General features: G+C 26.9%; 1 protein-coding gene across 1 annotated transcript; it reads left to right on the plus strand.

Moving 5' to 3' along the window:
• The first annotated feature begins 620 nt into the window (after window positions 1-620).
• Window positions 621-15,860, plus strand: Cpr49Ae (Cuticular protein 49Ae). The gene is made up of 3 exons (XM_065512159.1): window positions 621-818; window positions 6,824-6,942; window positions 14,498-15,860. Exons 1-3 carry the CDS (start codon window positions 810-812, stop codon window positions 14,763-14,765), a joined length of 396 nt encoding a protein of 131 aa, XP_065368231.1. The 5' UTR covers window positions 621-809; the 3' UTR covers window positions 14,766-15,860.
• The last annotated feature ends 754 nt before the right edge of the window (window positions 15,861-16,614 follow it).

The raw sequence follows: 16,614 nt of genomic DNA on the forward strand, positions 1-16,614 counted from the left end.
TAAACGAATTTTAAATCTTCAGATCCGATGCGGAACTGGTTAACATTATCCGAAGGAACTCTTATTTGTTGTACTTCTCCAAATTGAAAATTATTGTACTTAAAAAGTTTTGTATACTACGAGATGGATGTAAGCCATAATGCTGAACTCTCTCTGTATACACATTGTATGATCAGCACGATCATGGATTAAACATTATATACTATATAATGTAGAGTGATTACATGGTCTTCTTTAAATTTATAGTTTATAATTTGTTTCTACCTATATCTCTATTTTAAAGTTAAACTCATCACTTAACTGTTAGGCGTGTTAAAAGCTTTTGCACAAAAAAAAACAAACAAACAAATAAAAAATAAATATTATTTTTGTATTTTTACTGCTTTTGCAAAAACACTATTTATAAATATTTGTATTTTGTGTAGTTAGTTTTGGTTGAGATTTATTTGTATTTCTTTACATTGCATTTGATTTTGTTTGTGCTAGGTTTTTGTTTTTGAATTTTATTTATTGTTTTTGCACTTAGATTCTGTTTGTTATTTTTACTTTTCATCTCCCAGTAACTTTGAATGCAGTTGGTTGCATCTTTTATGGTATAAATAGTGCTGGTAGCCGGCATTTGAGATCATAAAATAATCTTTTGTTCAATTAACAACTTCTTCGTTGAGAAAAGATCACTGCAAGAAGTTTTTTTTTTCTAATAAGAAATTCTTGAAAGGATTAAGCAAAAAAAAATTGGATTAAACGACAGTTGGTGTTTTATTTTTAATTGAATAGTGTGTGAAATAGTTAAATTCAATTCAGACAAAATGAAATTTGTAAGTGTTTATAAGAAGATAAAAATTAAACTGTTAATGAAATAAGGACTGTGATATAAACTTGTAAAAAAATGTGTTAAATTTAAAAAATTCTTAAAAAAAAATTAAAGAAATTAATAAAAAAAATATTAATCTCTTATTATATGAGTAAAAATTTCTAAGTTATTTTTAAAATTTATAAGATAATAAAATATTTGCTTGTAATTCAATTGCAAAGGATCAAATTTTCGAAATTTTCAACTGTAAATCAAAATTTATATTCCAGCTATCTTTTATCTCGTTGTTGCTCTCTAAAATATTAGAGTATCAAATATTATAGAGGTTTCCACTTCCTCTCTTCAAAATTCAAGAGATTTTATATTTTCGCAAATGCATTATTGCTTGTGAACGTCCAGCTAAAAATTGTTCTTTTGAATTCTATCTCAAATATATTAAAGATTCCAATATTTTGATATTGATATTTGAATCTACCTTAATACTCATTCATAAATATTTGAGATTATTTCTAAAATCACTCTGAGCAGACATTCAAAATTTAAAACGTTTCAATACTATTTCACGTTTAATAGTACATTAGGATTTGCAAGACTGATTTAATACTCTCGAACAATTTTTAGTTTATATTTTCCTCATTCTGATTCTGAGTAAACATTAGGAAGTAATTCCTTTTATACTCGCAAAAAATCTCCTAATTTAAAGTAGTGATTTACCACAACGTTACTCACAATAAAAAAAGAGCTTAAGGTCATCTTTGGAATACCAAATTTTGATCACCTCAATCGTTTAAATTACTTAATTCTAGCATATTTGATTACTTAATGTCAAATGTCGTAATTGGCTCTGATTAACGCCAACAGATACATTTAATCAAAAATCGGCAATAAAGAATCAAGCTAATTTCAAAGAAAAAGCGGGATTTTGAAAATTGTCTTATGAAAATGAAGGATTATTATTATTGTCGTAGAGTATGCCAAAAGACTCAGAATTCCTTTTAGAGGCGACTTATTGATGTCTGTCCATCTGCCAGTCGCCTGAATCAAACTACAAGTTTGACAACTGATCCTTCATTGGGTCAAAACGACTCCTATTGAAACAGTTTGAAATTGATTAATTGCTTCACCTAGCCATTACATAATAGTTCTTCCGAAAATGGAAGATACGAAAATCAATCCTCAAAAGTTTGCAACGCTTAAGAAGTCCAATTCATATTTATGTTTTTCGATCATAACAGCCTACTTTCTAAAATCATTACATCGTAAAAAAATTAATGGTACTTTATAAAAGGTACTTTTTAAAAAGTACTTCATTCGTGTAATCATACTTCTATCATTCTTCTACATTAACGAATAGAATCAAAATGAGTTATTTGTTGCAAACAATCGATTAAATGTTTCCTTTAAAAATCTTCCTTTTAATTTTTCAAAATGAATGAGAAATATGAAACATAGTTATTCCAGTGTTGTTATGATAAAAAGATTTAATGGTACTTTATATAAAAGGTACTTTATAAAAAGTACTTTATTCGTGTAATCATAGTTTTATCCTTCTTGTACGAATTGAAAAAAATGAGTTATTTGTTGCAAACAATCGATTAAATATTTCGTTTAAAAATCTTCATTTTAATGAAACATAATTTTGTGTTAGTTATCTTAAAAAAAGGGCTTTTGTTTAACCTTCGCTTTACCAAAGGTTTTTTATGTACATAGTTTACCAATACCCACCCGGGTGACACTACACTTCTATAAATATATGCGACGAACGAAATTTTAAAAAATTTAAAAAACCTTATAAAAAGTTTAAAATGGTTCTATTAAATTCTATAGAACTCTAGAATTTGTTCAGTGAGTACAAATTTCATTTAAATCGAAGCAAAATTAAAAAAAATATTAAACCAATAAAATCGATGTGGTCACCCGGGTGGGTATTGGTAAAGCGAAGGTTAACAAAACTTACTTTTTGCATCTACGAATCGAAAAGTTCTCATAAAAGTGGATTTATTGGCACTCTTAGAAAAATACCTTTTTAGTTTTCTAAATTAATAAGCGTAGAATTAAACTTTTGCTTATTCTAAATTAACGAATCGAAAAATATGTAATTTGTAGCAAAAATTCGATTAAATACTACATTAAAAATACATAAATCCTTTTAATTTATCAAAATTAATGAGTCTAAAACATATCAGTGCCTAATTACTTATGTAGTAAATATATTTGGTAATTTTTACCCTTAGATATTGATTTGAAATTAATGTCAAGTTACCTTTTAGGTAAATTGATCTGCTAATTATTTTACACCGTAGTTATCTATTTGTTGAAGTTACGGACATTAGTGGTACTTTAAAAAAAGTACTTTTTCATATAAATATACATTTTGCATCCTTGAATCGAAATGTTTAGAATTTCTTATAAATTAATTAATCAAAAAAATATGTAATTTTTTGCCAAATTAGGAGATTTATTGACCCTCATAGAAAAGTACCTTTTTTTAGTTTCTAATAAGAGTAATAACAGAAGGGTATTTTTTTTAAAAAATTTAATGAAATTTGTCTCCTTTTCTAAATTACTAAATGTGAAACATGCTTTATTGGTAGCTTTAAAAAAGCTATTGGTAACTTCAAAATTGCTAAATTACAATATGTTGCTTAAAACGATTTGCATCATACTTTTAAAAAAGTACCTTTTTATAAAACTATTGAAAACTTAAGAATGCGGATTTTTTTTTCAAGTTGTTAGCTTTTATTTTGAAATATTTGCAAAATATAAATTTATTGAAAGTATTGGTTATTGTTGGCCATGACTTCTTCCAATCTTTCTGGCAACAAATGGAATATCTGCACAGAGAAAACAGATTCGTGATAGCAACCGAATTTGTTGCAAATCGAATGATTTTACCTTAGTGACCGAATTTTACAGTTGTGGCTATACAATTTTGGAAGGGGTAACCAAAGGTTAATTGCTTCAACCGAAATTCTTCTTTATCAACTGACTTTCTGTTGATAGAACCGAAAAATTCTATGTGTGCAACCGAATCATTCGATTGACAACAAATTCGGTTGCTGTCTATTTTCTCTGTATGGCAAATAATTGTTTATGTTTTGAGGCCAAGAACGAATCAATTTCAGACACTCTGTTGTGAAGTGAAGCTATCGAAACAAATAGTAGTCGGACGGGGCATGGTCTGTACTATAAAGCGGGTGAGGCTAAACTTCCCAACCACTTGATTCTAAATACTTTTTAACAGGCATTGCAACATGTGGCCTAGCGTTGTCATGATGGAATATTAAGGTTTCAGAAGGATCACTTGCATTTGGTTCAAGTTCCATGTGATGATCTGGCCATATTTCAGCAGTTAATAGATGGAGCACTTTTGCTCAAACCAAATACAGAGCATTACTTTAGCACCATGGATATTTGGCATTTGTGTTGATTCAGCTGGATGGCCAGCTTCACATACGACCTCTTATGCTTCGGGTTATCGTAATGAATCAATTTTTCATCGCAAGTAATGATTTGGTGCAAAAATTATTTTCTTCAATCATCATTTCGGACATCATTCAAGTCATTCAAGGTCTCTCTGCTTCAATTCGTGTAGTACCCAATTTCTCCGCTTTTGGATGACTCCTGTTTCTCGCAAATGTTGAGTAGCACCCAATGATTTTGCAAGCTCTTGTTGAGTTTTACAACAATCTTCATAGAGTATTGCCTCCAATTCTTGGTCTTCAAACTTTTTGGCTGGCCTGTTAGATCTTTGTCTTCCGTGTTAAAAACACTACTTCTAAACTGAACAAACCATCTCTCGCACGTTGAAACCAATGGAATACATTCACCAAGAGCTTTGGTGAGCCATAGATGTGCTTCAGCGGAACTTTTTCAAGTTAAAGAAGTAAAGCAAAACTTCCAGCATATGAATTCGACATTTTCGAAGAAATAAAAACTTTGTTGTTTACACTATAATGTTCAATAACTAACAACTAAAATGACACATATTTACCCTTCAAAATGACATATAAGTTATTAAAAACAAATCCGCTTTCGCAAGATACGCCATTTTTAGGTCATACATCCAATACATAAAGGTGGCCTCAAAAAACCTTGTTGATATTTCCAACTTAAACAAAATTTATACCATTTTTAATTTTGTTTTCTTTTTCTTAAACTCTGGTGAACTGTACCAAAATCTCAGGAAGACCTTTCTCAGATTTTCTTGAAAATGTTTTCATATTTGTGCCAATGCAATGTAACGTATCATGATCAACTCCATCTGTATCAGAATTTTAGAGATTTTCCACATAAATATTTAAGGAATGTTATTGATTATAAAGACTATTCCACAAGAAGAGAATCCCAAAACACTTGCTAATGTTTTGCATTTACTGAATAATATACTTCTCAATGACTACTATATACCGTCTGTATTACTTGGAAGTAGTCGAGTAATGATTTATTTTGTATCTGATACAAAACTGCTAATTTTCATTGTAATTTGTATGAGGACATTCAGCATTTACTGCTAGCGGCTTCTGTGAGTTACTACTATCAATGATTTATTAAAATCGTTAGTAACAATAAAGTACTTCTCTCCATTGACATTACGGTGATCAAATACTGAGTTCAAATGCTATCGTGTAATTAGTGAAGTGTCAAAATATATGCAGTTCAACTCATTACTTGGTAATTAAAGTATTTTTTGGGATGTAAAATAGTAAATATATTTGCTTTCTGATATATTACAATACACAATGTTGAACTTTAAATATCATTTAATTCTTTTTCAACAAGTTCCTTTTAAATTCTTTGAAATTGTATAAATTGTATATGACATTTTTATGTGTAAGTCTACACATAATTCAATAAAACTCTGCATACACAATCTTATGAAAAATCCCCCCAAAAAAACCCAAACAGTATTTTAAAAGATGTTTAAGAAAACACACCCAAATACTCGTAATCGTACATGTTGTATGTGTCAATAAACAAAAGCTATAAAACAAACTAAATAAAACCCAATAACCTAAAAACCGAATGAAAAAAAAAAAACAGAAATAACAATAATGTTATTCATTATAAACCACAAACTGATGCAACTTACCAAAGATCTACTGACATGCATGCATGAACTGTTTGTGTGGAAAGATCACAAAAAGCCAAAACTAAATTCGAAAAACGAGGCAGTCAGCATTAAACGGCAACAAATAACAAAAGCTGTTAACAGCTACACAACAAGGCCCTTTATTTTAAACTATACAAACTAAAAAAGTGTTAACAAAAATTTCCGGGATCATAAAAAACAATGCTGGAGTGAAAAATAATATATTAAGGATTTATGTTTTATGGTTATGTTCAGTAAATAAATTTTCAAGATTTATTATAGACAACAGCTAAAAATTTTTAAGCAGAAATCTGTAAAAATTACCTTTAATACTTTAAGCTAAAGAAACTAAAAATGTAATTATTTTCATTAAAACTAATTTTGCCATTAGAATAAAGTTTTATCTTGTGGCTTTTTGCAATCATCTTCAAACGACCTTTAGGTCATTACAACTAAAATTAATTACATTTTTAGTTGTTGAATTTTTTAGTTTTTTCTACTTTTTGCATGAATGAAAATTAATATAATTTAGTGCTAGTAGGTAGAGACTCTCAAATTAAATAACAAAAAATTTAATTTTGAGAAAAAAAAACAAATAAAAGATTTGCGCAATATTAAATACTAGTTAAAAAAACTCTAGTAAATAAATAAACTAGCATTGTTAATGAGATAATTACAGAAGTATACAATTGAGTATTTAAAATTTGCATATAAGCAATGTTAATAAACCGTGTAAACAAGTAACAAATCGGCACACATAGAGTAATTAAACAAATAATTTTTAAATGATTAAAACACTTTAAATTATAATTGAATATGAGAATTTTTTTTACTAAAATAATAGTTATAAGAAAATTTAATTGTTGTAAATATAATTTACATTATTATTTAATTTCTTTTTGTTCATTTTATTACAGGAACTTTCTTTATTACTGCTTGCGTGCGCTGCTTCAGTGGTTGTGGCCAGACCACAAGATCCCATTGCTATTGTTAGCCAAGAATCAAATATTGAGCCAGATGGTTCTTACAATTATGCGTAAGTATTTGTTATTTAGAAACATTGCATACCTTAAGGCGCTTTCATTTAAAGCAAAACAAAAGACTAAAGACACAAACCTTTTTTCTGGATGAAATGTTAAAGCTTTTTAAATTAAAAGCTAGAATCAATCAATTTTAAATACCTAAAATTACAGTGATTAACAATACAATAGAAACTTTTTCAAATATTCAATTAATAGATTACAATCCAAAAAAATTCTTAAGTAATTTTTATTTTTTTAGTATTTCATTAATAAAGAGGGAGCCAAAAAAACGTATACTTTTATTAAGTTAAATAAAACTTAAACCGTTCAATATACAAATTCTCAAAAATACGTAAATTTATTCTTATATTGTACAAATTCTTTAAACATTAAAATATTGCCTTACACTAGGTATTTATAAATTTAGCTACTTTTTTCGGAAATCCTCCCATTAAAGATTTTATAGTTTCTTCCGATACCATTTTGAATGAGGTGGTTCGCATTCGCTTAAATTCAGACATGTAAAATTATAAATTTTGTTAGACGTTTCTCCACATAATGTGAACGAACTTTCTTCTTATTTTATATTTTTCAATTCTATTGATAGATTTTTTTAAATACATTTTTAAGTAAAATTATAAATTTTAGACGTTTCTCCACATAATTAATGATAACTCAAAATGGTTTAGTCCAATGTTATTAAAATAAACTTAGAAAAGTTGATATATATATAACCCTTAAGCCAATTATATATTGCGTTTTAATCGGCTTAGTAGTTTCAGAGTTATAATAACAAATTGAAGCAAAAAAATATATTTTTTACCTGAAAATAGCAAATTTCTTTGTTTTAAAAAAATCATGAAAAATCGAAAATGGTATAAATTGTTCAGATTTATTGCTTTATTGCAAAGCCACATGTAATAGGAACAAAATGAAATATCGATCATAAAAATTTATGGATTCTTTTAAAATTTATTCACAATTAAGCGAATTAGCTCATTTTCACAAAATTTAATTTTTTTGTTTGATATACATACAATTGAGTAGTTCATGTTCTTCTTTCGAATGATTGAATTTTAAAACATTTTTCCCATACTATGTACAAATTTTAGCATATATATTGCGTTTCAATCGGCTCAGTAGTTTCAGAGTTATAATAACAAATTGAAGCAAAAACATATATTTTTTACGTGAAAATAGCAAATTTTTTTGATTTAAAAAAATCGTGAAAAATTGAAAACGATAGAAATTGTTCCGATTTATTACTTTATCGCAAAGCCACACGTAATGGGAACCAAATGAGATATCAATCATAAAAATCGATGGATTCTTTTCAAATTTATTCACAATTAATTCGCCCATTTTCACAAAATTCTATGTGACCAATACCACAGTCCGAAATTCTGGACACTTGGGTAGATTTGCGTCCCGTGGTACAAAATCACTCTGTGCTGTTTTATATAATATACAATGATTGGCTTCTTTTGCTAAAATTGCAAATAGCTTGCCACACAAGAAACTTCTTGGGGAATTTTGCTTTTTATCCGGTATTGTGCTTGAACAATGCCTATTCCATCAGCCACATGAAAATCTTGACCCAGAAGTTTTAAAAATGTTCATCATCCATCATACAACCTTAATTTTTTCGCCATTTTTTTTTCTTCAAAGTTCTTTACCGCATTGCGATCTGGAACTTTCTAAACTTTATATGACTTCAACCCAGCAATAGCTTTGAATCACAGCATTTAATTTTACGAGCTACTTTTCTAATAGAAGTGTTCGGTGCTTTTCGAAAAAGTTGTTCGACTTCTTTTGCCTTACCAATATCTGTTAGACCCTTTTTTCTTCCTGATCCAAGTTTTCTTTCAAGAAAGACTTTTATCTTTCTTATACTGTTTAATGGTTTTTGAGACAGTGTGACGATGAACCTTCTGATCTTTTTCTTTGTTTTTTGAAAGTCTATATTGGATTTTTTTGAAATGTTTTAATTATTTTTTCACATACTTTTTTTCGCTGTCCATTTTGATTCAGAAAAGATAATATCTGATATATTCCATTGAGAAAACAATGGAAACTTATTTATTACAGAGGTATGTTTGGGGTCTTTCTCAAGCTAGAAACTTGATCTGAAAACAGCCCCACACCATAATATTGCCACGGCCAAACTTGACTATTATAGTTTGTGTGCTTGGGGCCCAGTCTCCCCCAAAGATTTGGGCACTTGTTGTCATTTTTACAAAAAAGTGATCATTATCTCAGGCTCATATCTTGCAAACAGTTCGGAATTTTGATTTACTCTCTGAGGCAAAGTTGTAGCCCTTATCATAAAGAACAAAAATTGTGAACATATAAAATCAAAAAAGCTTTATCTTCAAGAACAAAATCACAAAAAACGAAAACTTCTAAACCGAACGAGCCATCTCTCGCACGTAAAAACCAATGGAACATATTCACCATAAGATTTGGTGAACAATCGGTGTTCTTCAGGGCCAGTTCTTTTTTCAAATTAAAGATGTAAAGCAAAACTTCCTCCATATGACGCTTTGTTGGTACCAAATTCGACAAGCCAAAAAAATCGTTGTTATTTAAACTTGTATTTTAAACTGTTCTGCCCCACTTCTTCAGGAATTTTCAGTTGTCCAAAGTCTCTGGCTAACTTCTGCCTAAATTGCTTTTTCAATGTATTAATAATATGGCGTGTGTTTTCAATAGGACCAAATATAAAAAATATCAAAAGAGGCTGTCACTTGACCTGACTTGTCAGAAGCCCTGAACAAACTTGTTTGACAGTTAATCTTTCCACAATTTTAACATTTACCAAGTTATTCGATTCCATAGCCATAAATTGTGTAAAATGTTAAACTTTACACACCGTCTAATTAAAATTTAATGTCAAACGCCTACTAGATTGTATTCTTTCTTTGTCCAGACATGTTTTTCAGTGCAATCCAAATAACAAAGTCATAAAAATTAAATAAATTCTGTTATTAATTTTACGATTATTTGCAATTAATTAATGAAATTTTAATTACTGCAATTTGTTGAAAAATAAAAATTATGGCTGAGATAATTTTCAATCTTGGGCAAAATAAAAACAAACAAAAATAGTTCAAGGTTAGGTACAAAAACAAAGACACAACACCAAATGTTTGCTGTTGTGTTATAGATTCAATTCCCAACTAAGAGAATCTAGTCTCTTACTGGTTTCCTTATTCAGTTTAGAAGACTATGATCAACATATTTTCGTACATAAACTATTTCTTTAATTATAACAATTTAACTTGAAAATAAACCGATTTTTTTATCTGCAAAGGTCATTATCATAATCATTTTACCGGCTAAAGACAATAAATGTAAATAAAATATAAATAATGAAGTAATTTACACCATAATATTTTAAAAATTAAATACCTTGGGGAAAAAATACCCCAAAAAAATATACAAGTTGGTTCAATAATTTATAGTATTTAATTTCTTGCGTTTATTTTAAGACTCTCTTGCCAAAATAACTCTGGGTGATGTTAGTGAAAAAATATTTTTATGATTTCTTTTTAATTTTGCGATATTAACTTAAATTTTAAATAAATAAATAAACAAACCAGTATCATAAGAAATTCCAATGGTTTGTTTTTATTTCAATGTGGCAAATAAAAATCGACAATTATTTTAATTTATATGTTTAAATTAAACGAGATTTTTTTGGGAATTTCTTTTCTAGTTGATTAACCCACATCATTTTTCTAGAAAGTCTTTATTAATTCGTTTTAAAAAAAAATGTTTGAAGGCGCCAATTATTATATAAAAATTAAAATTTTATCAAAATTGTTTTGGAGAATAAAAACACAAAAGATTGAGTTAATGTTTTTTTCGAATGCCAGTCAAAAACTGTCTAAACAAATTGAATTATAATGTCATGATAAATAACGCTGTTTATTTTATTTATTACATTTTTTAAAAAGAATAGAAACGACTCGTGTCATTTATATAAAATTGTTATTTTAACTAACATTTGATATTTAACATTAAATGGTTTTTAGATATACTCTACATTAGGCGGCAAAAAGCTTTCGAAAAATTCAACTTCAAATTTTGAAAAATAAGAAATCAAACTTTATATTTTCGAAATTAAAATTTGTTTAAATAAGTACTTTAAGAAAAAAGTTTTTTTTAACATTTTTCTCTATAATCAATAATTTACACAACTTCAATGTTTTTGAATATAATTTCGAATTTTTCGAACACTATTTCATTTTAGTAGTTAAAAAAAAAATCACAAACTGCGAAGCGTTTTGCTTATCTGCAGATACACCCAGAGTCTATGGTGGAAACTGAACCCGCTACCCTCACATTATACCACACGAATTGAATCTCTATTTAAATTTTAAATGTGATTCCCAATATTTTGAATCTTTAAGAAATAATTTAGAAAAAATTTGTATTTTCGGAATTATAATTTTATTAAAAAAGTCTGTAAAAACCCCAAAAAACTAGATATTTCTGAAGTTTAATCAATATTTTATACAATTTCAAAATTTTCGAATATAACGAATTTTTCGAACATGAATTTCTTGTTATACAAATACATTTTTCATTGTCTTCTTAAGGTTTTTCAAATAAATTTCCATATATTTATTGATTTTAGACAAATATTGATGACTTTTCGCACTTGTCGAATTGAGAAACCTTCAAGAGAGAATCTCTAATTAAATTTGAAACGTTCATGTAAATTCCCAATATTTAGAATCAGGAATAATTTCCACAAAATTTTTATTTTCGGAAATAAAATTTTATTAAAACCAAAAGAAAACTAGACATTTTTAAAATTTCGAAAATAACTACGAATATGAATTTTTTGCTGTATTATCAAATTGTTCATGAATTTAAAGGTTTGTTCGAAAATTCCGAAATTTTCGAAAATAACTTCGAATTTTTAAAACATGAATTTTTTATTGTATAATCAAATTTTTGTCCTCCTAAGGTTTTTCACATACATTTTCATATTTTTAGAAACTATAGATAAATATTGAAGCCTTTTCGCACTTGACTAATTGAGATACCTTGTATAATTCAAGAAAAATCATTTCTTGAAAATCTCTTGTTAAATTTGAAATGTGATTACGAAACGTTCAAGTATTTTATTGTAAACACTGTTAAAGGATTATATTAGTAAATTCTCAATATTTAGAATCTTTAAGAAATAATTTCGACAAAATTTTTATTTTCGGAATTAAAATTTTGTTAAAAATTCAAAAAAAAATAGTATTTTTTAAAGATTAATCTTTAAAATCAATAATTTTCACAATTTTCGAAATTAACTTCGAATTTTTCGAACATGAATTTTTTGCTGTATAATCAAATTGTTCATGAATTTAATTGTTTTCCTAAAGTGTTCACATAAATTTTCATATTTTTAGTAATTATAGAAAAATATTGATGACTTTTCGCACTTGACGAATTAAGAAAAATGGTACAATTCGAGAAAAATCATTTCTTGAGAAGCACATTTCTTGAATTGTGATTTCGAAACGTTCAAGTATTTTATTATATATCCTGTTAAAGGAATCTTTAAGAAATAATTTTGACAAAATTTTTATTTTCAGAATTAAAATTTTGTTAAAAACTCAAATCAACTAGATATTTTTAATGTTTAACCTTCAAAATCAATAATTTTCACAATTTCGAAATTTTCGAATATAACTTCGAATTTTTCGAACATGAATATTTTGTTGCATAATTAAATTTTTGGATTTTAGACAATTATTGCTGACTTTTTGCTCTTGACGAATTGAGAAACCTTGTACAATTCAAGGAAAATCAATCTCTAATTAACATTTTGTTAAAAAACCCCAAAGGTTAACCTTCAAAATCAATATTTTACACAATTTCGAAATTTTCGAATTTTTCGAACATAGAATTTTTCATAAATTTATTTGTTTTCCTAAGATTTTTCACATAAATTCTCATATTTTTATTGATTTTAGACAAGTATTGATATAGACATTTAAGCATTACTTTAGAGTCGTGTTTTTGGTTTTTATAACTTACTTTTATTACCAAAAAAAATAGTAATTTTTTAAAGATTAATCTTCAAAATCAATAATTTACACAATTTCGAATTTAATTTCGAATTTTTCGAACATAAAATTTTTCATTAAATTAATTACCTTTCTTAGATTTTTCACATAAATTTTCATATTTTTATTGGTTTTAGACAAGTATTGATGGCTTTTTGCTTTTGATGGATTGAGATATTTTAATATAGACATTTTGATTTTAACGACTTACTTACAATTGCAAAATTTTAGTGATATTTGGATATATATTAGCAGTTTCTAACAGATTTTGAAACTTAAAATACATTTGTACAGCTTAACACAGTCGTTACTGCTCTATTGTCTTCCCAATTTTTAAAATATATCTAACAAATTTTCATGTCACATACATTTTATGCTAAAACTCATTAGACTAAATACAGTTTATGGTTTTTTAATCTCTTGTTTAGTCTGTTAAATCTAAACTATATTTAATTTGACATAAATTTATAACAATGAATCTAAAATAAAGTGTTTAATGTCTTGATTTTTTTTTCTCTATAATTTTAATAAACATAGAAAATGATTCACATAATTTAATTCAGCTGTTCGACTTAAAATTATAATTTTTATTAAAGTTTAAGTAAATAAAAATATTTAAATACACATTTACCTCAGCAGACTAGACTGGTTTGTGTGACAAAAGAACAAATTACTAAAATAAATTCTAAAAATTTAAACATTTAAATTGTTGTTTTTCCAAATATTTATTAATGAACTTACGTAAATCGGGTTTTAGTTTAGATCTTTCTTCCATAATTAATAACAATTTAGAAATTCATTAAAACTTTGACGTAATTCAATATTTTATAGATAAATGAGAAATGCGTAGGATGTTGTTTTTAAAAGTCCTTGATATAATTTCTTTATAGATCATAGATTTCCTACTTCTCTGTATTATTTATGACACAATTTTATTCGAAATATTGTATATTTATGAAAAAAACGATAACATAAATAACTTTTATTTGTTTTAATTTAAAGTTCAATAAAATTCATTGATTTGATAAGGTAAACAACATGTTGGACATTAAATATATACGAATAAATACATAAATATTATTCATCAGTTAAGATATTTTGATGTGACATAAATAAAACAAACAACTGTCAAATACAAATTCAAAACTATATATACAGAAATATCTGGTTTATATTGTTTAAAGTTTAAAGGAAATTTTGTCTTATTTTTTATATTTTAATTAGATGCAAAGTTTAAATAAATACTTCTATACAATAAAGTTAAATGAACTTAGATATTAACTTGTTAGTTTATAAAAATTTCATGGGAAAATGTAGAAGTTCAGAAATAAACATGACTTGCGAACAGAATATAATAAAAAAAATAATAATATTCTCTTGCTTACAAAACAACAAATAAACAATTTCGAAATTTTCGAACATACACAAGTTACATTTAAAAAATTAACCTTTCAGCTTAATCACTTTTACTTAATTTCCTTCTTTCTAATTACAGTTACGAAACCGCCAATGGCATTAAGGGCGAAGAGACTGGTACCTTGAAAAAGGCCACCTCTCCCGATACTAGTGATGTGATTATAGCCCGAGGTTCTGTCTCCTATACTTCGCCCGAAGGCAATTTAATCACCTTAAACTATGCAGCTGATGATGAAAATGGTTTCCAACCACAAGGTGATCATTTGCCCACACCTCCACCAATCCCACCAGCAATCCAAAAAGCTTTGGACTACTTGTTAAGCTTGCCTCCTTCCAAACGTCGTTAAGTCATTGTGTCAATTAAACCAACGATTATGAAACCAAAATGAAATGATATAAGAAAAAACTGAACTAGAAAAAAAACCGATTCCCAAATTACTACATTTTTTTTCAAAAAAAGGAGCCTTAAATAAATGAATAGAGAAGAAAAGAAATGGAAAAAACAATAAATTTTCTTTTTTCTATTAAAAAAAAGCAAAGAAGATTTGTTTTGCAGAAATAAAAGCAAGAGAAATGAATTAAAAACAAAACGCAACAAATATAAATTGTATATAAACTAAGCATATTTTACTCACAACTTCTGCTCTCCTAAGCTTCTTTCTGAAATTTCTAATCTTTAAAAAGTAATTGCTTTAAATAAAAAGTGAGTTAATAAATAGCAACAACAACACAACACTGACTGAATGAGCCATATAAAAAACCAAATTGTTAAGAGTTTTTCTTTCCTCCTCCACAACAAACTCTTTACAACTCACTTCTATTTAAACACTGCTCTCTAATTCATAATTCTTTAAACACTCTCTCTTGTAACACTTGTCTCACACAATTCTTATCATCATTACACACCAACCATCTTCACTACAACAAGGCTCATATTAATTTCTGTTTCATCTCCTCTTCACTTTTTCTCTTTGGCAAATCAAAGTTCTCTCTCATTTTCTTTTACTCTAGCTTTTTCTATTTCATATCTTTCTTTTATAATTTTGTTAGTCGCCGAAACTTTGCCATTTCGGTTTCATGTGATATCACTGCTTTTGTCGATACAAATCTTAAAAAAAAGAGAGCTGCAGAGTATCTCTTGTTAAACATTTGTATCTTTCAAGAATTTCAAATAAAATTAAATTGAACAATATCAAACTTCAACATTGATGATGTATGTAAATATGAACATATTAAATATTTCTTTAAATTAAAAAAAAACATATTAATTATAAAACAAAACAAAACAGAAAAACAAAAAAATACAAAACATTATACATATAATTAATAAATGTGTTTGTTAAATGTTTGTCATTTTTATTATGAGTAAAAAAACATGATGTATGTGTAAATAAAATATAAGAATGCAAATAAAGAATAAAAGTTTCTTTACAAAAAACTAATACTAATGTTGTTTAAATTTATTAATTAGTTATACTTATATGAAATGAAATATTTAGAATATTTCGAATATTTTACAAAACTTTCTAAATGAAAGTATGACAACATGTCGTATACGTAACATAAATACAAACATATGTTGTGTAGTATACGTAACCTGATCTAATGTGGTTTAGCAAAAAGCGGGATTTGAAGGATCAAAAGAAGAGAAGAATATATGTAACTCAAGTAGTTTTGATTGTAAAGAAGAAATTTCAATATGATATTTTTTGATATAAGTATCAACTTAACATTCCTGAATAAAAACATTTAACAAATGAAGAACAATAAATGAAACAAATTTTTTGAATCCACAAAATGTGCCCACTGTCCACTTATTAAATACTGTAAAATTATGTGAAACTGAAGCTACTGCTAATGATATTTTCTCTTTAGTATTTATTGTTTACTACAAATATGTAATCAATAAAATCGTTTTATAAACAATGTCGCGTTCCGGTACCTAAACACCAACGACGCACAGTGTCGCCTGTAGAACAATTGAGGTTGCAAAAATCAAAAATTTCATGTGCCTCTAAAAAATTTTTAATAAATCTATATTACAAGAATTTGTCTAACTATAAAATGCTATTATTTTTACAATCAGATATTTGGTTCAGAAGATACAGCCCTTCAAATTTTACTGATTTTCAGTATTCAAAAAAGACACAATTTTTAGGTATTTGGTCCGATTTCAGTATCTCAAAAACTAGGTAA

Source organism: Calliphora vicina, chromosome 5 (assembly GCF_958450345.1).
Source record: "Calliphora vicina chromosome 5, idCalVici1.1, whole genome shotgun sequence".
Classification (NCBI taxonomy): domain Eukaryota; kingdom Metazoa; phylum Arthropoda; class Insecta; order Diptera; family Calliphoridae; genus Calliphora; species Calliphora vicina.

What these genes read in the sequence shown, in the direction of transcription:
- Cpr49Ae (XM_065512159.1), top strand. An exon ending in GATGGTTCTTACAATTATGC is followed by an intron (nt 6,943 to 14,497) that starts GTAAGTATTTGT and finishes TTCTAATTACAG; the next exon opens with TTACGAAACCGCCAATGGCA.